Source organism: Sarcophilus harrisii, chromosome 3 (genome assembly GCF_902635505.1).
Source record: "Sarcophilus harrisii chromosome 3, mSarHar1.11, whole genome shotgun sequence".
Lineage (NCBI taxonomy): Eukaryota > Metazoa > Chordata > Mammalia > Dasyuromorphia > Dasyuridae > Sarcophilus > Sarcophilus harrisii.
The window spans coordinates 239302771-239329570 of record NC_045428.1 but is presented as its reverse complement, the minus strand read 5'-3'; the positions used below and the strand labels follow the sequence as shown (position 1 = coordinate 239329570).

At 35.4% G+C, this 26800-nt stretch overlaps 1 protein-coding gene across 1 annotated transcript in view; it reads left to right on the top strand.

Moving 5' to 3' along the window:
• Window positions 1–660: 660 nt before the first annotated feature.
• The window catches only part of VPS26C (VPS26 endosomal protein sorting factor C), a 39841-nt gene continuing 13701 nt past the window's right edge, over window positions 661–26800 (top strand). Inside the window, exons 1-4 of the mRNA XM_003763357.4 lie at window positions 661–830; window positions 8441–8584; window positions 11219–11368; window positions 22472–22552. Of these exons, the coding sequence (XP_003763405.1) occupies window positions 774–830; window positions 8441–8584; window positions 11219–11368; window positions 22472–22552 (432 nt within the window). The 5' untranslated portion in view covers window positions 661–773. The remainder of the gene's footprint in view (window positions 831–8440; window positions 8585–11218; window positions 11369–22471; window positions 22553–26800) is intronic.

Here is a 26800-nt window from a genome sequence, read left to right as displayed (position 1 = left end):
ATACACTATTTGATAATATATTTCATCCTTATACACAAGATGAGAGCCCAATCTAGCATCATTTATCTATGTAAGGAGCCACAAAATTTCTATTGCATTAAGTTAGTCGTGGATTAATTGAAACTGGAACCTTGTAGCGCTATATTGAGCACTAAGTGCTGGAGAGCTCACATAATGCTATAATTCATAGCACAACAAAGTGATTCGCGCACTGGGATTGGAGGCGGGTGATGGGGGAGCCACCTGCGGCCAGGTGTCGTCCTGGATGCTCCCATCACACACTAGAGGGCGTCCCTTAGCTTGCTGCACCTAGTCCCCATTAGTAACTTGAGCCTTTTTCCTCTGCTGACCCGGAAGGGCGCGAAGAAAGACGGGGTTGCCTTACGACCGCCCGCCCCGCTCTCCCGTTCCATTTCCGGAGCTAGCGGCTTCTCTCGTTGCCGTAGCGACGGAGTAAGCGCGCCCCCCGGCTTCCAGCTTCATCCATGGGGCCTTGGGTCTTGGGGTTGGGGCCCCGGGCCACGGCTGGGATGAGGAGGAGCGCGCGCATACACACACACACACACACACACACGGCCACTGCGGGATCGAACGGGAGGCCGAGAGGCGCGCCATGAAGGGGAAGAGAAAGAGGGAGGGGGGGTGGGGGTGGAATCGGTCTCGTGACTTGAGGTGCTGTCACATGACTCCATGGCTTCTGGGAAGGAGAAGAGAGTGTAAGAAGAGAGACGCTGGACTAGGAAGTGGCCCCGGCTTGCTTCTGCTGCCTAACCATGGGGACCGTACTGGACATCAAGATCAAAAGGGCCAATAAAGTGTATTACGCCGGGGTAAGTCGGCGCTCATCCTCTAGTGCTTGCGGGCCTGTGGGGGGGAGGGAGGGCCATGGGAAGCCGCCCTCCGGCTGCACACCCATGACCAATTTGGTGCCGGAAGCGCGCCGGATTTCTCCGTGCGGACCATCCCTGCATTGTTTGTGGCTGCGGGGCTGGGCCGGGAGGCCTGTCTGCATGGGAATTTGTCGAGAAATCCATCCCTAGGCGGGAGAGAATATCGATTTTAAAAGTAGTCTTATTGCTTTTTTAGTTATTTCTGTCACTTCTCGTGACTTCGTGGGGAGTTTCTTTCCCAGTAGTTTGCCATTTTCTACTTCTCTTCATTTTACAGCTTGAGAAACACCGTTAAGTGACTCACCTGAGCTCATATTTGAACTCGGGAAGTCTCCCCGCCAAGCCCAGCGCCCCCTGGCGGCCGTCTCAATTATTTTAGAGCGGAGCTAACCTGGGAGGGCGAGAACGTATATTCCCGGGGATGTTTGTTTACCTACGGGAAGTTTTATCTGGAAAAGCCGAAATGCTAATCTGGTTAAGTGTAATTTAGATAAAGAAAAATACAGGATCTGTGGTTGAATAACACAACAGAGAAAATTCCCGTTATGTCCTCAGTTCTTTGGGACTGATTGAAGGAAGCGCCTACTTTGTTGCCAACCACAGAATTCTGGATTGTCACTATTAACTCAGTATGTAAGATCAGTTTTTTTTTCCTTGAAGATTAAAGAAATTAGGGAAAAAAAATAAATTTTCAGCATCTCCTATCTGGTAAAACTCTTACGTGAAGGGAGACCCATAATTTGTGATTTCTGAAAGGTGATGTGATTTTAATTAGCTGAGAAATTAATTTTGAATCAGGTGTCTGTTTAAAGAACTACAAAAGCACTTGAAATTGTCTCTTGAAGGTTTGGCAATTGTTAATGCTGTAAAGTTACCCATACATATAACCTGTAAATAAAAGGCTATTAAATAAAAAAAAAAATTGTCTCTTGAAGGTTTGGCAATTGTTAATGCTGTAAAGTTACCCATACATATAACCTGTAAATAAAAGGCTATTAAATAAAAAAAAAAAAAAGAGAGAGAGAGAGAGAAAAAATTGTCTCTTGACATTGAGATGGAAAAAACCCAGCTATTGTGTCCTGTGGGTCATATTTCTTAATAAATATTAGGATTAGGAAATCTCTGTAAAGGAATTAGGAAATGTCTGTAAAAACATCACAAAATTGTGGGGTTCATTGACTTTGCATATTTAAAACTGTCCTGTATTGCTTTTAATGTTTATTATCTTTGTGAACTTGGGGCAAACCACTTAACCTATGATGGCTTCAGGTTCTTCATCTATAAAATGGGAATGTTGGAATAGATGGGCTCTGAGGTGGCGTCCAGTTTAAGATCTTATGATGCCATGTACTGAAACATTCCATCACTGAACCTTTGAATTCCATGTGTAGAATTCACTTTATTCTTTCTTTCAACTGATAACCCTAAGCTTCTTCCAAAGCTTACTCCTCCTCCATTTGACCCCTTCTAATTCCTCCCAGCTGCTAGTGCCTTCCTCAGTTACTTTTATCTATTTTGTACATATTTTTCATTTACTTCACACGCACACAGAGATATTCGTGCAGGCACACACTACTCCCATTGGAACTATTTTCCCAATAAGTTCTTGAGAGCAATAAAATGGAAGTTGCTGTTTTGAGATACCCCCTTGCATCTATCTGAGATATTTCATGACACAGGAGTTAACTCAAAGACCTGAGTTGGGTATTGGGAAGCTAGGACAAACATGAGCTTTAATATTTTGTGGTGTATCAAGTAGGCAGAACAAGCTTGAGCCAGCATGTGCACAAGCTCAAACACACACTATGGTTGTCTGTCCCAAATGCAAAGAAACTCAATCATATTCAAGGAAGAGGGAATCATCTTGGGGAAGTATATACTCAAAGTAAGGGGTTCTAAGCAGAAAATTTTTATATCTTTAAAATGGGCTTGTGAGAACAGATAATCAGTGCAATATGTGGGAGAGGGCATTCCTATTCAGACCCAGATGTTTTTGGGAGTTATCTATTTATTCTAGGCTTGGATGGGGGACATATTTTTAATTGGGACCACAACTTGGGTGAGAGTTTGAGTTGATTATCTTGAGACGTCAGGAAAAGAATGGGTCTCAAGTCAATACAGTTGACCAGGAGTCTTTTTTTTTTTTTTTTTAACTATTTTATTTATTTATTTTTATTATAGCTTTTTATTTAGAAGTTATATGCATGGGTAATTTTATAGCATTGACAATTGCCAAACCTTTTGTTCCAATTTTTCCCCTCCTTCCCCCCACCCTCTCCCCTAGATGGCAGGTGGACCAATACATGTTAAATATGTTAAAGTGTAAATTAAATACAAAATAAATATACATGTCCAAACCATTATTTTGCTATACAAAAAGAATCAGACTCTGAAATAGTGTACAGTTAGCCTGTGAAGGAAATCAAAAATGCAGATGGACTAGAGGGATTGGGAATTCTATGTTATGGTTCTTAATCATCTCCCAGAGTTCTTTCCCTGGGTGTAGCTCGTTCAATTCATTCCTGCTCCATTGGAACTGCTTTAGTCCATCTCATTGCTGAGGATGGCCAGGTCCATCAGAACTGGTTATCATATAGTATTGTTGTTGAAGTATATAATGATCTCCTGGACCTGCTTATTTCACTCAGCATCAGTTCGTGTAAGTCTCTCCAGGCCTTTCTGAAATCATCCTGTTGGTCATTTCTTATCTTTTTTTTTTTTTTTTTTTTTTTATTTAATAGCCTTTTATTTACAGGATTTATACATGGGTAACTTTACAGCATTAACAATTGCCAAACCTCTTGTTCCAATTTTTCACCTCTTACCCCCCACCCCTCCCTAGATGGCAGGATGACCAGTAGATGTTAAATATATTAAAATATAACTTAGATACACAATAGTATACATGACTAAAACATTATTTTGCTGTACAAAAGAATCAGACTCTGAATTATTGTACAATTAGCTTGTGAAGGAAATCAAAAATGCATGTGTGCATAAATATAGGGATTGGGAATTTAATGTAATGGTTTTTAGTCATCTCCCAGAGTTATTTTTCTGGGCATAGCTAGTTCAGTTCATTACTGCTCCATTAGAAATGATTTGGTTGATCTCGTTGCTGAGGATGGCCTGATCCATCAGAACTGGTCATCATCTAGTATTGTTGTTGAAGTATATAATGATCTCCTGGTCCTGCTCCTTTCACTCAGCATCAGTTCGTGTAAGTCTCTCCAGGCCTTTCTGAAATCATCCTGTTGGTCATTTCTTATCAAACAATAATATTCCATAACATTCATACACTACAATTTATTCATCCATTTTCCAATTGATGGGCATCCATTCAATTTCCAATTTCTAGCCACTACAAAGAGGGCTGCCACAAACATTCTTGCACATACAGGTCCCTTTCCCTTCTTTAAAATCTCTTTGGGATATAAGCCCAGTAGTAACATTGCTGGATCAAAGGGTATGCACAGTTTGATAACTTTGTGAGCATAGTTCCAAATTACTCTCCAGAATGGTTGGATGTATTCACAGTTCCACCAACAATGTATCAGTGTCCCTGTTTTCCCACATCCCCTCCAACATTCCACATTATCTTTCCCTGTCATTCTAGCCAGTCTGACAAGTGTGTAGTGGTATCTTAGAGTTGTCTTAATTTGCATTTCTCTGATTAATACTTGGAGCATCTTTTCATATGGCTAGAAATAGTTTCTATTTCTTCTTCTGAGAATTGTCTCTTCATACCCTTTGACCATTTATCAATTGGAGAATGGCTTGATTTCTTATTCGAGTCAATTGTTTATATATTTTGGAAATAAGGCCTTTATCAGAACCTTTGACTGTAAAAATGTTTTCCTAAGTCATTTCTTCTCTTCTAATCTTGTATGCATTAGTTTTATTTGTACAAAAACTTTTCAATTTGATATAATCAAAATTTTCTATTTTGTGATCAGTAATGATCTCTAGCTCTTCTTTGTTGACCAGGAGTCTTAAGCAATCGTTAAGTACTGCTTGACACAGAGTTGGGTTGGGTCAAAACAATAGAAAAGTACAAAACTACTATTTCATGGGTTTTATAAATAAGCATTAGAACCACTTAGACCAACATCAAACAATGTATTTTAAAAATCACATTTCTCACCAACAGTCATTCATTGTTCTGAACATTTTATTATTATTGTAGAAGTTGTGATCTGTTTCTGACCTGGGCTAATTGACCCTTCCATGGTAATCTTGGTAACTTGTTCCTAGGACTAGCCATACTGATGTTAAACTTAGTGTGGGCTCCAGATTGCCTTTAGCCCTGCTGCAGCTCAGAACTACTGAACCCCAATGTCCCACCAGCTTGCCCTACCGAGTAGCAGGGACTATAGCTGTGTACCACCTTGCCTGGCTTTTAAAAAAAAAAAGTTATATGCTCCATATTTGTTATTTTTTTGTTGTTTAATTTTATTAGTGATGTTTTTTTTTGTTTTTGTTTTTGTTTTTTTTTTACCATTTGATATGTCCTAGGGACTCCTACTGCCAGATAGAACTTTTCTTTGTAATAAATAGGTGTATTATATAGTATATATTCTCTCTATTGAGAGGTTCTCTGATGTGATAGATTACTGCATGAGTCGCACTACTCTCTAAGTTGTGAAATTGTTCAGTGTTGTTTTACTTTACATTATAAACTGAGTGCCCATTACTCACAATTTATTCTCCTATTCTCTTACCACCATTTATCTTTTTCTATAGCACACATTTGTTCTATTTTGTCACTTAGATTAGGACTCATATCAGTTAATTTTGTTCCTTGTTACATGAGCAGGGATCATTAAAATTTGTCTGTTGGGAAAGAGGATTGAAATTAATAGAATGAAACTGGATTTTCTAGGCCTTCCTCAGCCTGTTGGATGAGAGATGTCCTTGGCCATGGTAGAAAGTGGGAAGGAGGTGGAATGCATAGGGAAAGACCAACTTTCTTCTGCATTCAGAGTTTCTTCTGCACTAGAAGATATACAATAATATATGACTCAACTTTTAAAAAGTTCCTTTGTACAAATAAAACTAATGCAAACAAGATTAGAAGGGAAGCAACAAACTGGGAAAACATCTTCACAGTTAAAGGTTCTGATAAAGGCCTCGTTTCCAAAATAGATAGAGAACTGACTCTAATTTATAAGAAATCAAGTCATTCTCCAATTGATAAATGGTCAAAGGATATGAACAGACCATTTTCAGATGATGAAATTGAAACTATTACCACTCATATGAAAGAGTGTTCCAAATTACTATTAATCAGAGAAATGCAAATTAAGACAACTCTGAGAGACCACCCCACACCTGTCAGATTGGCTAAGATGACAGGAAAAAATAATGATGATTGTTGGAGGGGATGTGGGAAAACTGGGACACTGATACATTGTTGGTGGGGTTGTGAATGAATCCAACCATTCTGGAGAGCAATCTGCAATTATGCCCAAAAAGTTATCAAACTGTGCATACCCCTTTGATCCAGCAGTGCTACTACTGGACTTATATCCCAAAGAGATACTAAAGAAGGGAAATGGACCCGTATGTGCCAAAATGTTTGTGGCAGCCCTGTTTGTAGTGGCTAGAAACTGGAAAATAAATGGATGCTCATCAATTGGAGAATGGTTGGGTAAATTGTGGTATATGAATGTTATGGAATATTATTGTTCTGTAAGAAATAACCAGCAGGATGAATACAGAGAGGATTGGTGAGACTTACATGAACTGATGCTAAATGAAATGAGCAGAACCAGGAGATCATTATATACTTCAACAACGATACTGTATGAGGATGTATTTTGATGGAAGTGGATTTCTTCGACAAAGAGAAGATCTAACTCAGTTTCAATTGATCAATGATGGACAGAAGCAGCTACACCCAAAGAAAGAACACTGGGAAATGAATCTAAACCATTTGCATTTTTGTTTTTCTTCCCAGGTTATTTCTACCTTCTGTATCTAGGATATACTGTGGCATATTTAACATGTATCGGATTGCTTGCCATCTAGGGGAAGGGGTGGAGGGAGGGAGGGGAAAAATTGGAACAGAAGTGAGTGCAAGGGATAATGTTGTAAAAAATTACCCTGGCATGGGTTCTGTCAATAAAAAGTTATTTAAAAAAAAAAAAACCCAAAAAGTTGCAGCTTTTTAAGGAAGGATTATATGAAATTGGAAGGAAAGTTGTAATATGAGGTATATATTGATGTGGATAGTTGTAGCAATTTTCTGTATTCTGTTTTTTGAAGACGAAATCAAGCATAAGCAGATGGAAAATTTGTGTTATTTAAATCATTCCCCAATTGTTAATTGGGATAACAAATCTCTATTTTCAAAAGAAGTCTTGTAGCAGAACTGACAAATTTATATGTGTATGTGTGTATATGTGGCAGGGGAAAGGAGAGGATATTTTCTAGGAGTCATGTTATTATTAGAAATTTTTAAAAACAACTGGTTTTTAAGACCTTTCAAAATTAATAAAAATGTAGTGGAAAGGAAATTAAGAATGTTGTATCCTTATTCAGTGGTTTAAGTTGTTGGCCAGCCTTCTTGATTCCATTTGGGGTTTTCTTAGCAAAGATACTGGAATGGTTTGGCATTTCCTTCTCCAGCTCATTTTGTAGATGAAGAACTGAGGGAAATAGGGCCAAATGACTTGTTGTTTGGGATCAGTTGGAAATTAAACCTAATTTATTAACCTGAAAATCTGGGAATCATTGGAAATTTTTCATAAAAGTTTAATGATGACCTTTGTAATTTATTGAAAATGTTAAGTACTTTTTATGAAAGTTATTTTACTGAGAGGTTCAACAAAATTTTTGCCTATGTTATTGGGAGCAGTTAATATGGACTAGTGAATAAAGAGCAGATAAAGATCCAGATAGAGCTGGGTTCAAGAACTGTCTCTGTCGAATATTGTCTGAGTGTCCTTAAAGTAACTTAATCTATCTGTGTTTTAGGCAGTTCTTCTCTAAAATAAGGTTTCTTAACCTGGAATCTTTAACACATATATATGTATATGTATATGTATATATTCTCAACATAGTTGGTTTCTTTTGTATTCTAAGTATTTTTCTCCTGTGCATTTAAGAATCTCATTCTGAGAAGGGGTCTTAAGATTTCACAGGCTTGCCAAAGGAGTCTTTGACTCAGAAGTTGTGCATTGTATGGGGAGTTCCCTTAATCAGAAGTTTACCAATAAACTACCAATAAAATCACAGGTCATTTCTGTCCTTATTAGTAATTAACAAATAACTGCATTGGGTCTGACTGTGAATTTTGTTCAACTTAAAAAATCGTTGTAAATGCTCATATATAGTATAAATTTCTTTATTTGGAGTTGCATAACTTAACATGTCACCAGAATCTTTGTTGTTGCTATAATGACAAACATTTGTTGGAACTCTTCAGTCCTGTGGAAGGTATATAGATAGTTGAATTTAATTTTTTAGAACTTTATTTTTGGCAAAAGTGAGTCAAGGTGAATGAAACCTAATTAATTTTCATTGTGACTTTTTTTTTTCCTTTGTAGGAAGTGCTCTCTGGTGTGGTAGTTATATCTAGCAAAGATCCAGTACAACATCAGGGAATTTTATTAACAATGGAAGGATTGGTGAACCTGCAGCTCAGTGCCAAAAGTGTTGGTATGTTTGAAGCTTTCTGTAACTCTGTTAAGGTAAGAATGCTTACATTTTGAATGATTGGGCTAGTGTTTTTGTTTTTAAATAATATTTTCTGGATACTAAAAGTAGAATGGTTTAGTCATTTCCTGTTATTGTAGGGGACTATCCTAAACAGAAAGTGATTTAATAATTCCTTTAATTTCTGTCATCAGCTCACTTGAAGAAATAGCAAAATATTTAGAATCTAAAATGCCATGGCATATTAGTGCAGCTATGTGCATATTTTTTGTGATTAGTAAGACATGGAAAAATCAAAAATATGTTAATCTCTCCCATTTAAGAAACTCTATGACTGGCCTTCTCCATAAAGTTGCACTGGTGAATTTACTTCCTAAAGTTAAAGGAAGTAACAATTTTTTAAAAAAGTAACTACTATTTAATATAGTTGCTTGGATATTGTCACTGAGAGGAAATGCTAAAAAGAAAAGCAGATCAGTATTCTGTTTTTGTTTACATAGAAAAATAATTAGATGTTTAAGAATTCCTTCTATTATTGTAACTCCAGTGAAAATTCCCTCCATCAGTAGACCCCTTTGCCTATACTTTGCATCTCTTGTCCACAATCATCCAAACCTTCACTATATAAAAAGAATCAATGCTGGGGGCCGTCTTCTCTTTGATGGAACTAAGATAGAGCATTCTAAATGGCTGTCATCCTCCATTTTTGTCTCCGGTCTTCAAAATCATCCTTTGTTCCTATTCTCTTTCAGAGTTCCACATTTTGATATTTTTTGCCACAGCATTTCCTATAGTGCCTCACTTGAACAAATTGCTTACTTAGTTTCCCAAGTCCAATGGGGCATTTGCATTGTTTGTCAGTCTGCAGCCAACTCTTTGCTTCAAATCATGCTTCTTGAAGCAAGTGTGTTTCTCTCCCTGTCTCGCTGTAGCATCTCTGAAACTTCAGGCCATCCTTAGAACTTTATGCTGAAAGGGATGTTTTCTTCTTTTGGAGGCAGCATTTTTCTCTCTGTTTCTCCCAAGGTGGAAAGCTGGATTCTTTGCTGTCTGCTTGACATTCTCTTAGAGGCAGGTTGTTGCCTTAGTAAATAGAGCCCTGGACTCAGGAAACTGGGTGGTCAAATTTTGCCTTAGACAAATTCCGTCTAGTCACCTTGGGCAAGTGCTTAACCATTTTATTCTCCAGTTTTTCTTCTCTGTAATAGGAGAGAATTGGATTTGATGGCCTCTCAAGGCCTTTTCAGCCCTGAATCTATGATTCTTAATCTTTGGCTGTTCTAAACTCTCCAGCTGCTCTATCCATGGTTTAAAGCCCTCAAAGATATGGCCAATATTTAGTCCAACCAATGTTATTGCCTTCACTGACTTAATCAGAGATACATATATTCATGCTTAGTAAGAGATAAGTAAGTGTCTACCCTTTATCATTTGGGTGCTCACTGGAACAATCATTTATGTAGCACCTGATATGTGCCAAATGCTGTTCTAAACATCTTACATGTATGATTTTCCCTCACAACCTTGTGACATAGATGCTGACATCATTGTCATTTCACATTGGAGGAGAAAGTAAAGCAGGCAGGAATCAAAGACTTTCCTAGGGTCACCCAGCTAGAATGTGTCAGAGGCTAGACTTGCACTCAAAGTCTTCCTGACTCCAGGCCCAAGCTTTGTCTATTGGACCATCTAAGTGGCTCATTATTAGCCATAGCAACTCAACTGGGAGAGCAGGAGTCAGATACTCATTTCTTATACTTATTTTTATTTGGTTTATATGTCCCCCGATCTCATAATTTCCCTGAGAGCAAGGACAGTCTTTTTTTTTTTTTTTTTTTTCTTTTTATACATGGTGCTTTATATAGAGTCATGGATAGGCATTCACTAAATGCTTATTAATTGATTAATTGACCCAGGTTCAGATTTGTGACAGCGGACAAATCTTTTAATTGTTGTGGGATCTCTAAAAAAAGGAGGATTTACCTAGTCTTATTGACTGACTGGTCTTTAAAATTCCTTTTATTTGTGAACTCTGAAGTCTATGATCTATAATTAATAACTTGCCTCTTCAATGACTTCCTCATTTTTCTTCTTTAGGTCTTAGAAACTTAACACAGTAATTTGTAGCAAGTTTTTTTTTAAACTAGTGCTAAATAAAAATTTGTTTTTTTCACTCCCCCCAATAAATATTTCATGTTAAATATAGTTGTACCTGCTAATCACCTTTCCTTTCTGGAGGTAATAGATCAAATTGCATGTGTAGAAATTGATAGGCATCAGGTAGTGACTGGAGAAATTGGCCATTCTGAAAGCTTTATTTGTTTGACTCTTGTAGTAACCAGTGTTCAAAATATTTCAAGTCAAAGAATGTAGAACAAAATCCAACTCCAGTATTTTTTCTATAGTAATATATGCTGTGTCAGAGAAAAACAGAGACATTGTTGAACAGCTAACTTGAAAAAGAAAAAGTGAGATGGATCCCTTTGTACTTGTCATTTTATTCTAACTAGACTCATAGAATTGAATTGACCAGACATTCCTCAAAGACTAGATCATATTTTCTAAATGTTAAGGAAACACTGGAATTTTTAATAGGCCTTCTGTAAATTGATCATTTCAGAATTCCATTTTATTTTTAAAATAAATATTAAATTGACTTTGTTTTGCAGCCTATCCAAGTTATTAGCAGTTCAGTAGAAATTGTGAAACCAGGAAAATTTCCCAGTGGCAAAACGGAAATTCCTTTTGAGTTCCCTCTGCATGTGAAGGGCAACAAAGTTTTATATGAGACCTATCATGGTGTGTTTGTCAACATTCAGGTGAGATTTTCTTTTAATAATTGATTCACAGCTTTTCTTCTAAAAAACAATTGGGAAATTTCATTTAACATACTAACTAGTTTTATATTTCTTTCCCCTGTTTTTTAATTTATGTAATATTATTAATCTCTCATTTTATTCTGTTTAATTTCAAAATATAGCTTCCCACTGTTAATGTAAATATTTGAAACGATACCACAGACTTTACATATAAAGATAGCTTTCAGTGCTTCTTCTTGTAAGACTTTGCATTCCAAACCTTGCTTCCTCCTTCTTCTGCTACTCTCCTCCTCAAGACAGCAAGCAATCTGAGAAAAGTTAAATATGTGCAATTTTTAAAAAAAACATTTCCATGCTTGTCATGTTGTGTAAGGAAAAAAATCACACCAAAAGGGAAAAACCATGAGAAAGAAAACAAACAAAAAGTGGAAATACCATGCTTATTCAGTCTCCATAGTTCTTTCTCTGGATGTAGATGCCATTTTCCACCCCAACTATTGGAATTTCCTTGAATCATCACATTGTTGAGAAAACCCAAGTTTATCACAGTTGATCATCACATAATTTTGTTGTTACTATGTGTAGTGTACTCTTGTATACCACACAGACTTTTTAAAAAATTTCTTCTTCATTTCCAGTCATTTCTAGCAGCTGATTCCCTGTTGCTTTTTCCCCTTTTGCCAACAACCATTTTTTCTCTTTGCGCTGATGCTCTGAATTAGTTTTTTGGTCCTTTGGAACTAAAGCATCTGTGCTTTATATACTTCTCGAATGCATAAAGCATATCTGTGTACGTGAGAACTAAAGGTTACTGCTTTATTTTAAGTTTGTCTTCTTTATTGAGTAAATCTCAATAAGAGTGAAAAGGGAACAGAAATAAGGAATGCAGTAGCAGGAAACAATATAGTAAGCTTCCCCTCAAAACTCTTTATAGACCAGACTGAAGCCTGATGGGAAAACCCAGGGGAAAAAAAATCACAGAGAGTTATTTGTCTAGTGCAGTTCAGCATAAGAGACAGACTGAAAGGTCTGCAGACACTGGGAATGAGGTCTGACTACAAGTACAGTATTCATGGAACACTCTAGTGCCACTAAAGAAAAAGGAGGTTCCAGACTCATACTAGGACCACCAGGATGCACAGACAGGGACTTTAGCACCCACTACCCAGTTCTAAGTTACAGAGACAGGAAGAGACCTGTGCCAGGGGTGATGTTCCTGGGTAGGGAGATTCAGAACAATTTACTTAAAAAGGAGCAAGTTCAGAAGCAAGAAGTAGTTGTGTTGCCCTTCAGGAGCAGAGCAGAGTCTCACAACTTTTAGCCTAGTTTGATGGCTGCTGAGGAATAAATAAATACTGCACACCTCCCAAACCAAAAGGAAACCTACAGTTCTATCACTGAAGCATCAGAGTTTCCCAGCTAGCTGATAAGGATTGAGTTCAGTAGCATTCTGCTATTGCTCAGATCCAAACCAATATTAGGAACTTACAAAACTTAGACCAAGGGGAATTGAATAAGACTTTGTCCTGAATCATATCACTTGGGGAACATAAAAAGTGTTTTGTGATCTGAAAGCTAGCAGGACCTCAGCCTGAGATGTTTCTCAGAGTCTCGAGTAACACACCACTCAATATCCAAAGAAAACAACAGCAAGGCCAGTCCAGATCTTCCTTTCAGAAGTTCTACAGAGCCTTAGCCTAATCCAAAGTTAGGAAGTAAACGGAAAGAACAAAAACAAGAACAATTATCTCCCTCTCCCCCGCACCATGAAGAGCTATTTTAATAGCAGATTAGCTCAAAACACAAACCCAAAAGGATAGAATGATTTCCATATATCCACAAGCAGAGCCTCAGAGAACAACACAGCTTGAGCATAAGTTGAATCAGAATTCCTGTAAGAGATGAAACAAAAGTTTGGGGAGAGATGAGCTAAAAACCTTTTTAAAAATAAAATGAATGTGTATCTAATTTATATTTTAATATATTTAACATCTACTGGTCATCCTGCCATCTGGGGGAGGGGGTGAGGGGTAAGAGGTGAAAAATTGGAACAAGAGGTTTGGCAATTGTTAATGCTGTAAAGTTACCCATACATATAACCTGTAAATAAAAGGCTATTAAATTTAAAAAAAAATGAAAATGCTTGAGGGAAAAAATTGGAAAAGATATGAAAACTGTGGGGAAAAAATTGAGAAGAAATTAGCAGTTTGACACAAGAGATGGAAAACCTCACTCAATTAAGTCCATGAACATTAAAACTGGACCAACTAGAAACCAGTGATTCCATGAGATAAAAAAAATTTTTAAACATTTTCCCCCAATTACATGTAAAGGTAATTTTAAATATTCTTTAAAAAAAATTTTTAAACTCAAAATTTTCTTCTCTTCTCCCTTTCCCCCCCTCCTTAAGACAGTAAGCAATTTGTTAGAGGTTATATACATGTAATCATGTAAAACATATTTTCATAATAGTCATGAAATAAAGAAGAAACAGACCAAAAGGGAAAAAAACTTATAAAAAAAATAAAATGAAAATAGTATGCTTCAATCTGCATTCATACTCCATCAATTATTTCTTTGGATGTGAATAGCATTTTTCATTATGAGTCCATTGAAATTGTCTTGGATTATTTTATTGCTGAGAATAGTGAAGCATGAGACATAAATATTTAAGCAAGGTCAAAAATACTGAAAAAATTTGAAGAAAATGGTAAGATATCTAGCAAAAACAACTGACCTAAAAAGCAGATTGAGGATTAAAAAAAACTTAAGAATCATGGAATTACCCAAAAGCCATGACCAAAATAGAGCTTCAGCATTATATTTCAAGAAATCTTAAAAAGAATACCACCCAGATCTTTTGGAACCGCAGGGCAGAGTGGAATTAGAAAGAATATATTGATTACCTCCTGAATGAAATGCCCAGATGAAAACTCCCAGAAACATCATTCTCCAAGTCAAGCGCTTCTAGGTTAAAGTAAGAAATACTACAAGCAGCCAGAGTGGAAGAATTCAGTACTGATAAATGATAGTCAGAACTAAAGAATCAATTCAAATACATGGTTTACCAGCTACCATGATAAAAGAGCAGAGACCTAATCAGCAAAATTTAATGCTACAGGGGAAAAATTGTACCCTTATTTGGAGAGGAAGTTTAATTATTCCTGATGAAAAGATCATAACTGTGTAGAACTTTGAAATGCAAACAGAGGAGTTGAGACATGAGAAAGCAAACACAAACTCCATATATTCAAATATAGGAGGCATGATACATGTATCCTTACTGAAACCTATCAAATTCCAGGAGTAATTTTCTTTATGTCTTGATGGTCATAAGAAGAATGAATAAAAAGGGAATTAGGAATACACTTTGGGAGAAGGAGTAAGAAAGGGAAAGGAAGGTGGGATAGAAAGATTAGGTAAAATTATTTCACATAGTCAAAATGCTCAGAAAAAAATAGGTTAGAATTGAGGGGAATGTGATTGATATTTGAACCTTATTGTCATCTGAACCAGTGAAAGGAGGGAACAATATACACACAATGTTGGGTACAAAAATACATTTCCTCAACAAGGAAATAAAGAAAAGAGTTATTAAGAGGAAGGGAAGATTAAGTGATGTTTTTGTCTTAAGCAAAACAAACTCTAAAGATGTATAAAAAATAGTTAATAGTTCTTTTGAAGTGGCAAAGAATGGGAATCTAAGAGATGCTTATCTACAGTGGAATGACCAAATAAGTTGTGGTATGTAAATGTGATGGCATACTATTGTGTTGTGAGAAATAGTGGAGGTGATAGCCTCAGAGAAATCTGGGAATACTGTTGTGGAGGGAGGTGAACAGAATCAGGAGAACAGTTAATGCATTGTGAACGATATGGTAGAATAAACTTTGAAAGAATTAGTTCTGTAGCACAATGAATGACCAACTACTATTTCTGAGAACAAATGATGAAATGTGCTACTTGCTCATCTCCTGATAGAGGAATGAAGGATAGAGTACAGAATGAGACATTTGATTGTTTCGGGGTATGGCCAGTGTGAAAACTTGGCTATATGTTTTTCAATAGTTTTGTTTTTCTTTTGTTTTCTTTTGGAGGATAGGAGTAGGAGGGAAGGAAGGTGGATTTTTGCTCTTTAAAAACAGACTTGAGTTTGAATAAATGAGTGGCAGATTGTTATTTTGTAAGTTATTGTGCTTTTAAAGATTGTTGGTATAGTCTGAATAATTCCATTTTCAGCATTCAGTAGAAAGAAAACTATATTTGTGGTATTATTCTAATACTGCTATTGCTGTATAAGCAATAATTTTTCCATGTTTAAAATTTTTGTCTAAAAATTTGTCTAAAAATCTTAATGTTCTGATTCTTTAAATTTCACTCATAATAAATATTTTTTTTCTTTTCAGCATAATTTTTTACTTAAATATTTACTTGAAGAGTTTTTTTAACATTCATTAAAAATTTTTTTTTAAAGTTCCAAATTCTCTCTCTCTTACCCTTTTTCTACCCCTTGAGAGGGCAAGCGTTATCTCTGATTGTGAGGTTTTTATGCTGTGATACATGGTCAGTTTTTGTGTAGATTCCATATACCACTGAGAAAATAAATATATTCCCTTCTGTCTCTGTTTAATTTTCTCCAAAGGTTACCAAACCTAACCTTTCAAAAATTCTATTTACCTCCTTAACTTCTTTCTTGTTTATTTTGTGGTTTGATTTATCTAGTTCTGATAAGGGAGGTTGACATCCCCCACAAGTATAATTTTTCTGTTTCTTGTTGCAACTCTCTTTTAACTTCTGTAGGAATTAGGTTGCTATACGACTTGATACATATGTGTTTAGTATTACTATTACCCCATTATTTATGGCACCCTTTAGCAAGATGTAGTTTTCTTTCCTTTTTTCTTTTAATTAGATCTACTTTTGCTTTTGCTTGATCTGAGATCAGGATTGCTACTGCTGCTTTTTTTAATTTCAACTGAAGCATAATGATTCTACCCCATCCTTTTACTTTTTCTCTGTATGTATCTCTCTGCTTCAAATGTGTTTCTTGTGAACATATTGTAGCATTCTGACTTTTAATCAGTCTGTTATCTGCTTCCATTTTATGGAAAGTTCTTCCCATTCCCATTCCTTTTTAAAATTACTAACTCTTGTTTCCTTCCATCCTATTTTTTCCAAGTTACACTTTTCTTTCTTCTTTCTCTCTTCACCAGTATTTTGCTTTTGACCATCATTTCCCTCAATCTGCACTCCCCTTTTTTTTTTTTAGCCCCTCCCCCATTTCTTATCTTTTTCCCCTTCTACTTCTGCCTTTCCTATTCCCTTTCCTCTCCTACTTCCTTACAGGGTGAGACAAGTTTCTATACCAAATTAAATGTGTATGAGATTCCCTGTTTGAGCCAAATCTGATGAGATTATTAAGGTTCCAACAATGCTCACCACCCTCTTCCTTCTTTTCCTCACCTGTAATAGGTCTTTTTAGGCAAACAGTATATCAATTAAATCATACAAAATCTATTTCCATATTAGCCATGTTGCAAAAGAAAAACAAGAAAGAAAAAAGTATACTTCAATCTCAAAGTACACTCAATGCTTAATTTGGAGATGGATGCATTTTTCATCATGGTACTTTGGAATTGGTTTGGATCTTTGTTTTGATCAGAGTATCTAATTTTTTCATAGTTGCTTACCTTTGCAATATTGGTGATACTGTTCAATGTTCTTTTGATTCTGCTTACTTCATTTTGCATTAAGTTCATATAAGTGTTCCCAGATTTTTCTTTAGCCCAATTGATGGGTATGTCTTCCCCATCAACTGGGGAATGGCTGAATAAATTGTGGTATATGAGTGTAATAGAATACTATTGTTCTATAATAAGTGATCAGGAAGATTTCAGAAAAACCTAGAGAGACATGAACTGATACTGAATGAAGTGAGCAGAACCCAGGAAAACCTTGTACACAGTAATAGCAACAATGTGCAATGATCAACTTTAATAGACTTAGTTCTTCTCACCAATACAAAGATCTAAGACAATTCCAAAACTCATCTCAGGATGAAAGATGTTATCTTCATCCAGAGAAAAAACTATGGAGTCTGAATGCAGATCAAAGCATACTACTTTAACTTTTTTCTTTGCTGTTTTTTTCCTTATATTCTGATTCTTCTTTTACAACATAACTTATGTGAAAATTGTTTAATATGATTATGTATGTATATCCAATATCAGATTGCTTACCCTCTGGAGGAAGAGAGATGGAGGGAAGGAGAAAAACCTTTGGAAATTAAAATTTTATAAAAGTACATGATGGGCATACCTTCAGTTTTCAATTCTGTCACCACTTAAAAAACTGCTATAAATATTTTGTACCAATAGGTCTTTTTCCTTTGAAGAAGGAGTTTATAACCACCCAAGAAATAGAGATCATTAAAATAAAATGAATAATTTTGATTCTGTGAAATTAAAAATATTTTACACAAACACAATTAATGCAGCCAAAATTTGAAGGAAAACAAGAAACTGAGAAAAAAAATTACAGTCGGTTTTTCTGATTAAGGCCTCATTTCTCTAATGTATAAGGAACTGAGCCAAATTTATAAAAATAAGAGTCATTCTCCAGTTGATAAATGGTCAAAGTTAATGAACAGGCATTTTTCAGAAAAAATCAAAGCTGACAATAGTCCCATGAAAAAATGCTCCAAATCAATCTTTTATTGATACTATATAGAAATGCTGATTTATATTTATATCCTGCAGCTTAGTTAAAGTTGTTAATTGTTTTCAATTAGTTTTTTAATGGATTCTATAAGTATACCATTATGTCATCATATGAACAAACATGATGGACAGTTATGTGTGGTATCATCTCATAACACAAAGAGAAACAAGGGAAAGTGGCAAAGAACTGGAAAATGCAATGATGTTCATCAGTTGGGGGATGGCTAATCAAATTGTGGTATATGATTGTGATGAAATATTACTTTGCTATAAGAAATGATAAGCTTGATGATCTTAGAAAAATATTGAGTGTTAAGGACCATGTCTAAGTGAAGGGTCAGTTCTCCAAAGCCCCCACAGCTGTGGATCATAACACTTGAAGGAATTGCAAAGCAGCTTTTACTAATGCAGATGTTACTTGTGCATTGGGAATGAAATAAATTAGAGACAAGAGGGAAGAGGAGAGAGGTGAGAGAACAACAACTGCCTCTCAGTCTCCTTATCATCATCCTCTCATATGAAGAAATCCATTCTACAGATCTGAGTTAGACCTCCAGCAGCCACTGGTAGGTGGCTCCCATATTGTAACATATGGCGCTTGAGTGTGGGATACAAGAATCACAAAAAGCATAAGAAATAAAGAAGCAGCAGCATTCTAGAGCTATTTGTGAGTAAGATCCTCCCAGAGTTCCTTTGGTAACCTGCAGGGAAGGAAAGTTAGGGTAATTAAATGGGCCAACACATCAAAGGGCCGAGCCAAGAGACTGATGAGAGACTTATGAAAGATGCTTGTTCTGACTATTGTCCTCTGTTTGAAAGTTTGCTTCCATGACATCTCACAAGATTCAACACCTGCTGTAATATCTCACCCTACAACCATCCAGAGGTGATAGTGCTGTTTGCATTCCTCAGTGTGCAGACTCAGATAACAACTAATGCACAAACTTACTCAACATGCTGTGGGAGGAAAATAATCATATTTCCATAAAACAGATAATGGAGGATTGTTAAGGACCATGCCTAGGTGAAGGGGCAGGTCAGTTCTCCTAGAGTTTCCACAGCTGTGGATCATAACACTTGAAGGAGTTGCAAAGCAGCCTTTACTAATGCAGATGTTCCTTGTGGATTGGGAATGAAATAAATTGGAGGCAAAAGGGAAGAGATGAGAGGTCAGAGGACGCAACTGCCTCTCACTTTCCTTGTATCATCATCATCATCCTCTCACAAGAAGAGATCCATTCTACAGGTCTGAGCCACTGGCAGGTGGCTCCTGTATCATAACAGTTAAGAGGACAGCTAGGTGGTGCAATGGATAGAGCGCCAGCCCTGAAGTCAGGAGGACCTGAGTTCAAATCTGGCCTCAGACACTTAACACTTCCTAGCCATGTGACCGTGGGCAAGTCACTTAACTCCAATTGCCTCAGCAAAAAAAAAAAAGAAAGAAACGAAAAAGAAAAATATTGAAAAACTTGCTTGAAATAATGAAGTATGAAATGAACAGAAACAAGAGAACAAGTAACAGCAATATTAGGAACAACTTTGAGTGAGTAAATCATTTTGACTATTACTAATACCCAAATTAGCTACAAAGTATCTATGAAGGAAGAACTATTTTCATCCAGAGAAAAATGATAAACAGAAGAATGTATAAAATAGTTTTTCACACACACACACACATTTGTGTCTAAGGGTAGCCATTTCTAGAATAGGAGAGGGAAAGAAAAAAGAAAAAGAAGTTACATGTTAACTTTATTATATATAAATATTACAGATAGCAGTATCCTGATAAAAGAAGGATTTCTTTGGATAACGAGTTCCTCCAGGTATTTGTTTCAGATAACATTATGCTTATTGCATTAAACAATGGATTATCTAAAATAATCCCAAAACAATTTGTTATATCTATCCATGCAGGAAAGACCAAGTAGAGGAAGAGTGGCTACTGCCCAGGTTTCAGCCTCCACTCCACTTTCCATCTGTAGCTGTTTGGTTTCAAACCTATGAAACAAGATTCTCCTGTACTAAGAAACTCCTGGTGTCTCTCTCCCTCCCCCATTACACCCCTTTCAATTTCCTTTTTTATTTTGTCTTCCCCCTCTTAAATTGTAAGCTTTTTGATAACAGGGACTATCTTTTTAAAATTTGTATCCCCAGTGCCTGGCACACAGTAGGTGCTTAATAAATGTTTACTGAATTGAATTGAAATGGATGCCCTATACATATGTTCAGTAATATAGAAAGCTTTCACTTGATGTTCTCATTATGCAAATTCAATTTTATATAAAAAATTCTGAAAGAAATCTGCATTCCCAAAAAGCTTGTTACCTATACTGTGCTTTCATTCCATTCTTGTGCCTTGTTTATCACTCAGCACCACCCTCCCTTTCCTTCCCCCCCCAAACCCCAAAACTTTTAAGTGAAAGCAAAGCAACCAGATACATAGAGAAACTTCATAGCCACTTCTGTCAACATGGGCTGAGGTGAAGGGCTCATTTTTAAAATTCTAAAACTTACAATATTACTTTATGGAAGCAACTAAGTATCATTGAGACACCAAGAGTTTCATACATTGATGTGAGCAGAACACAAAATATTACTAATAGGGAACTCCTAATAAGAACAAGAATTGAACAACAGGAAAAGAAGAGGGACGGCCGACCTGGGGAAAATGAGTGATAGAAGGTAAACAGGCAGAGTGTTTTATTGCCACTCTCAAGACATCAGAAAAAAAGTTCAAAAAGCTTGCATAGAACAAACTTTTGGAAGGACAGGGGCAAGAATCACTCAGGATCTATAAGCATGGATGGTTTGTGATCTGTATCATTAGAAGAATCTAGTAAATTAATAAGATTACAGATCCAATTGATCATTTGAATTTATATGAGAATGCCTTTCTCTCTTCTGTCTTTATGGCTAGAATTGCAAAATTAATTTCTAAGTCTGTTTGCTATTTGTTATTGACTTGATTTTACTATGAGACTTTATTATATTATTTTATAATTATAAACTCTGTGAAATTTGTTACACATTTATCTTTATCATTAGCCAAATACTGTTAAAAATCACATATACTTTCGAACATAATTAAGCTCTAAGTTGGCTATTGAAATGATTGAAGATTTATATTAAAATTGTGTGTTTTTCTAGGAGGGAATAGTTTTGAGAATTGTCATAGTAGTAACAAATGCTTGTTTACTTGACTTTGATATAACTTATTAACTGGAATCAGTTTTATGTTGTCATGTTTAATATTTATCTTAAATTGTAAATAATTATTTCTCTTCCCAAAGTTAAACCTCTTTAATATCCAAAGACATGGACATCAAGACAAAACTAAGATGCTTCTACTAGCCAAGTGGCAAAAATGACAGAATTGGTGGGTAGTTCTGCAATCTGTCAGTAACTGATAAGTTTCCTTTGGGGTTCCTCTTTGGGGAATGTCTCCTAAGAATTTCATTTAAAAAAAAAAAATCAGAAAACTTATTATAGGTGCTTTTATGTAATGGTAAAAAACTGGAAATAACAAAGGTGGCTAATGGTAGGAAAATGTCTAATCAAAATGTGGTGTGTGTGTGTGTGTGTGTGTGTGTATTCTAATTATAGATCTAGAGCTAAAAGGACCCTTAGGAGTCTCTTTACTTTTTGTCCTATTCCAGTAGCCTTTTCACTGTGGAAGATCCCTTTGCTCCAAAGGCCTTTTCTTCCAATTGTGTCTCCTCCTGGAACCTCCATTTGGAGAAACTATATTTGTTTCTTCACTATTTCAGCTTTTCTCTCATTCTAAACTCTTATCTCTCCCATGGAGAATACCTTTTGTTTTTGCTTGTATTTATATTTTTAGCTCTTTGCACAGTGCCTGGCACATTGTACATGCTTCATAAGTATTTGTTGACTTTTTTATTTTATGGGTTAAAAAATTCAGATCTTAAGTCACTTTCCCATAGTGATGTAAGTAGTGACAGAGCTGAGATTTAAACCCAGGTCCTTATCTTAAATCCAGTATTCTTTCTATAGTACCAAGAAGTTTAATGAGATAAAAATTCTCTTGACAAGGGTAAATATGAATAATATAAGAAATACAGAAGGCTTTTTATCAAGTAATATGAAGAAAACAAAATTAGCAAAAAAAAATTTAATTGATTTCTGTCAGAGCAAAATGTACAAAGAAGAGCTAAAATAAATAAGAAATTATTGTAGTTATGTATAGAAAGGCTTGTATATGTGTTTAAATTATTTTATTAGCATTTGTAAAACTGTTAAAGGAAAAACAAACTTATAAAAATTTTTATCAAATTTTAAAAGAAAATTACCTTAAACATTCATAGTGAAGTTGAAAATAAATTTCACTAAAGCAACATTTTCCTTCCAATTTTGTTTCCTACAGTATACCCTCCGCTGTGACCTGAGACGATCTCTTTTGGCCAAGGACTTGACAAAGATATGTGAATTCATCATTCATTCTACTGTAAGATATGATCTAGGTGGCATCTCCATTTTAATATTTGAAAATAGAAACTTTCTTATTAAAATCATTCAATTCGATTTATTTTTTTTGTGTTTACTCTTATGAGAAGCATCATAGTGTTGTGAATAAAGAATAGACCAAAGAAGGTACCAACCTGCATTGTTAGAATTTCCTCACTTATGAATTCCCTGTTCTAATAAATTCATAGAGCTAGTGCTGTCCTCTCCCCCTCTCTCTCTATATATACATATACATATATATATATAAATTCATAGAGCTAGTGCCTATCGTATATAGATATAAATATTTAAGACACAAGTACTTAAATATTTGAAGTATGGGGATATTTGGATACTTCTGCCTTACAATAAGACATTAAGAGCAGGACTTTGTGATGAAAGTGCTAAAGATATAAAAAGAAATGAATAAAAGTACTGTCCCCCAAGAAACTTACATTTTATTGGGGCAGAGGGACTACATGTCACATTTTGTAGTAATAAAATGTGCCTACATAATTTATTTTGACCCTCCCTCCTCTTGGATTTATTCTTAAATGAATTTATAAGATTAGACTATCAATTCCACAAACACTTATGCAAATTGCTTGCTGGGTATTCAAGATAAAAACAATACAAAAAGTCCTTGTCATCAAGGAACTTATCTTCTACCTAGACTAACCTAAAGGACATTGCTATTTCTGATATTATGGTGCATTAGCACAGATTGCTGTACCATCAGGTACTAGGACTGATAAGAAAGGAAATCAAAAGGAGTTATTTCAATAACAATAGATTTTATTTATGTCTTAATTTATGACCAATTTATATCTTCTAGGTCATCTTTTGTATTCTAAAGTTACATTTTCTAATATAGCTTGATTTTTCCTTACTTTATGAAGGAAGTATTGAGAGAGTCCTAGTTCTTAGCAAAGAATTCCCTATTCTGTTCTTCTGACATAACATGTCCCTTATTTTCTGTTGGCGGAAAGGTCCGGAAGCTTTTTTTTTTCTCTCAGTATGTCAAAGAAAATTCCCTCCTTCAACTTTTGAATTTATTTCATTTTTTGTGTCTTTTTCTAAAAAGCATTTCTCTGCCTCTTTTTCTTTATTATTTCTCTTGACTTTTGTCTGTCCTAGAATTCTATTCTTTGATTCATAGCTCTTATACTTATTAATTCCTCCTTCAGTCTCTGTATTGCTCATGAAATCAAAGCTTCCAAGGTACCATTTCAAGTTTCCTTTTACAAACCATATTTCTCATTATCTTGGAGATCTTGCTTCCTTTCCTCTTTTTTTCTGTTGTGTCTCACTCTTAGAAATACCAATTCCCGCAGAAAAGGGTAGGGGGGATAAAAGTATTAATGGCTAACATTGGGTCTGGAGTAATGAATTTAAATTCCACTTTACAATACTTGCCTGCTTTGTGACCATAGGAAAGTCACTAATGCCCTTTCTGCCTAAGTTCTCCATTTGTAAAATGGGCTAATAATAGCACCTGCCTCTCAGGATTATTGTTTGGATCAAATAAGATAGGGTTTGTAAAGTGCTTATCAAAGTGTCTGGCACATTTAGGTGCTGTTATGGGTGAAGTTTGAAATAACTGAGGAAACAAAGGTTTGAGTTTGTTGGCATATCAGTTTATTAAGTATTTTCTGCCAGTTACATAACAAATCAGAACCAAGCCTCCTTAATTTGCCACTGGACCCTGAATACAGAGAAAGAAAAATTTTTATGCATTAAAAGGAAACAGTTGGCCAATTCTAAATCAGGATATAGGAATTGGTAATTTGATATCTAATTGGAGCAAAGATTGGGACTTTGCAAATTGGAGGGAGAGAGTGAACAGGTGCAATTTCTTGAAATCAGAAAATAAGATATCCTGCTTTCTCCAAATGTCTGTATTCAATCAAGGGAACAAGGAAGCAGTAACTGACCGATAGGGATCAGTTTTCAGATAAGACATATAGTTTGCTTGAGTTTCATTGTGAGAAAACTCCTTGCATCGATCAATCTTTGGATGGGACTGGTTTCTGGTCAGCATAATTCAGGTTCTTCATCAAGACCATACAGGATTACTTCAAACTATGTAATAAAGTTGTATCACAATTTCTGAAACTGAGTAAAGTTTTCTCATATGACAGAAATTGTCTTAGACACATAATTGAATAGAAAGAACTGAGCTAGCTCCAAAATGGAGTCACAATCTAGCAATTCTCACAATTATCTCATTGCTTAATATCTTCCCTTTGATATGAATTTTCATTTTTTCCTGATCATTTAATCTATTATTATTATTTCTTACCTTCCTCTGTTGTCATTTTTTCCTTGTTTACCAGGAAATTTGCCTTCCTTTTCTCCAGGTCCTCCTACACTCTTGGGTGTCACTTGCCCTTAAGGGTTCAATGATTCCCTTCTCCTTAAGATGCTATCCACAGAGAACAGTATTCTCAGAGGTAGTGATCTAAGTATTAAATCTCTGCAGATTATACCCATTGTAATGTCCCTCCAACCCATTATAAAATATCTCTCCCTCATCAGAACTTTATTCAGTGGGAAAACCACCCCCCCTTCCACCCCTTACATCAAGATTTCCTCTTCTCTTTCCTCATCTTTCAGGATCTCCCTATTCTATCTCACATATTGCTCTGCAACCCCTCTTCTTCCTTAGCAAAAACAGGAATTATTTTTCCTTCAGAGTTCATCACAAGTTTACCTCTTACTGGTCTCTCTGTTATTGTTTTTTTGTTGTTGCTACCTTAGGTTTCTTCTTATCTAGTTTTTTTTCTTAGGTAATTATTTGTGCTTTGCTCCATTTGTTTACCTTTGTTATATTTCTGTTGCAAAGCAAATAATCTGTAAGTCTGATTTTCTTTTTAGGAATTATTCAAATTCTTCTTTACTGAATGCTCACCTTTTTTCTTTGAGATCAGGTTTGTAGAATATATCTTCTTATGATATATCTTGAACTCTCTTTGCTCTTTGGAACATATTCTGTTCTCTATCAGTTTCTGGTGGATCTTAGGTTGTTCAGATTTTCTGCCCTTTAAAGGTGTTAGAATGTCTTTCTATTTCTTTCTTGCAAAATTTCCTTCTCAAAGAAATTTTTTGTCACTTGGATTGTTAAATTTATTACTAAATATCTTAGGGTCTATCCATAGGTTTTTCCTTTGTATAAAGTTAGCTAACCTCTTTTGAATGATTATAGATCTCTTTTAAATTATTAATGGGAGTCAGCAGCATGCCATACACAAAAAGATGTATCAGGAGTGTCTTCCCATCTCTTTGATTTGGACTGTGAATTATAAACAGACACTACTAATCATTGTTTTGAATTGCTTAAATCTGATCATTTCATTCCTCTTTGAAATAGGGTTAATATATCTGTAGTATTTATTTCAGAGTTGTTAATGGCTCAAATGAGATAATTATATAAAATATTTTGCAAATTTTTAAGATACTATATGTGTCAATTTTTTGGTCAGAATAATCTGATGATTTTCAAATTGCCTCTTGATTAAAGTTCAAATTCCTTTTCATTCAGAACCCTTCATCATCTGTCTGTTCTACTTTTTCAGCCTTATCTTGCATTGGTCCATTTCTTACTCCAGCCAACCTATTTTATACGTGGATAACTTTATTGTCTCCATTCTTTTGCTTGCCTGTTCTTTGTTTTAGCCTGTTAACTTTCTGTTTGTCTTTTAAAGCCTGTTAGAATGCCATATACTTCAGAAATTTTCCCTCACATATCCTTCCCAGTAATTATTTTCCTCCTTAGACTTCATATAGCATCTCTTTTTTTTTTTTTTTTGGATACTTCTGATATGCTAAAGGAATATTTTATGATGTTTATATGTGTTGGTATCTAAAACTCCATGTTTAGGTAAAACTTATTCTTTTTTTTTTTTTTGAGGCATTTGACTTGCCCAGGGTCACACAGCCAAAGAAGTGTTAAGTGTCTGAGGCCAAATTTGAACTCGGGTCCTCCTAACTTCAGGAGTAATGCTTCTACCCACTACACTAACTAGCTGCCCTGGTAAAACTTATTCTTATCTAAACTTAAAAAAAAAAAATTATTTTGAACTTAAATATTCTCAAAAAGAGCATTACCATATATACAAAAAAATCACTTGTACTATTTGCTTTTTTAAAAGTATGTAATAAATTCTATACATTGCTTTCAAAACTACCCTGTTTGTCTCTGCTTCCTTCTGAACTTCCTTCTGTGCTCTTTTTTGCATTTTAAAATATT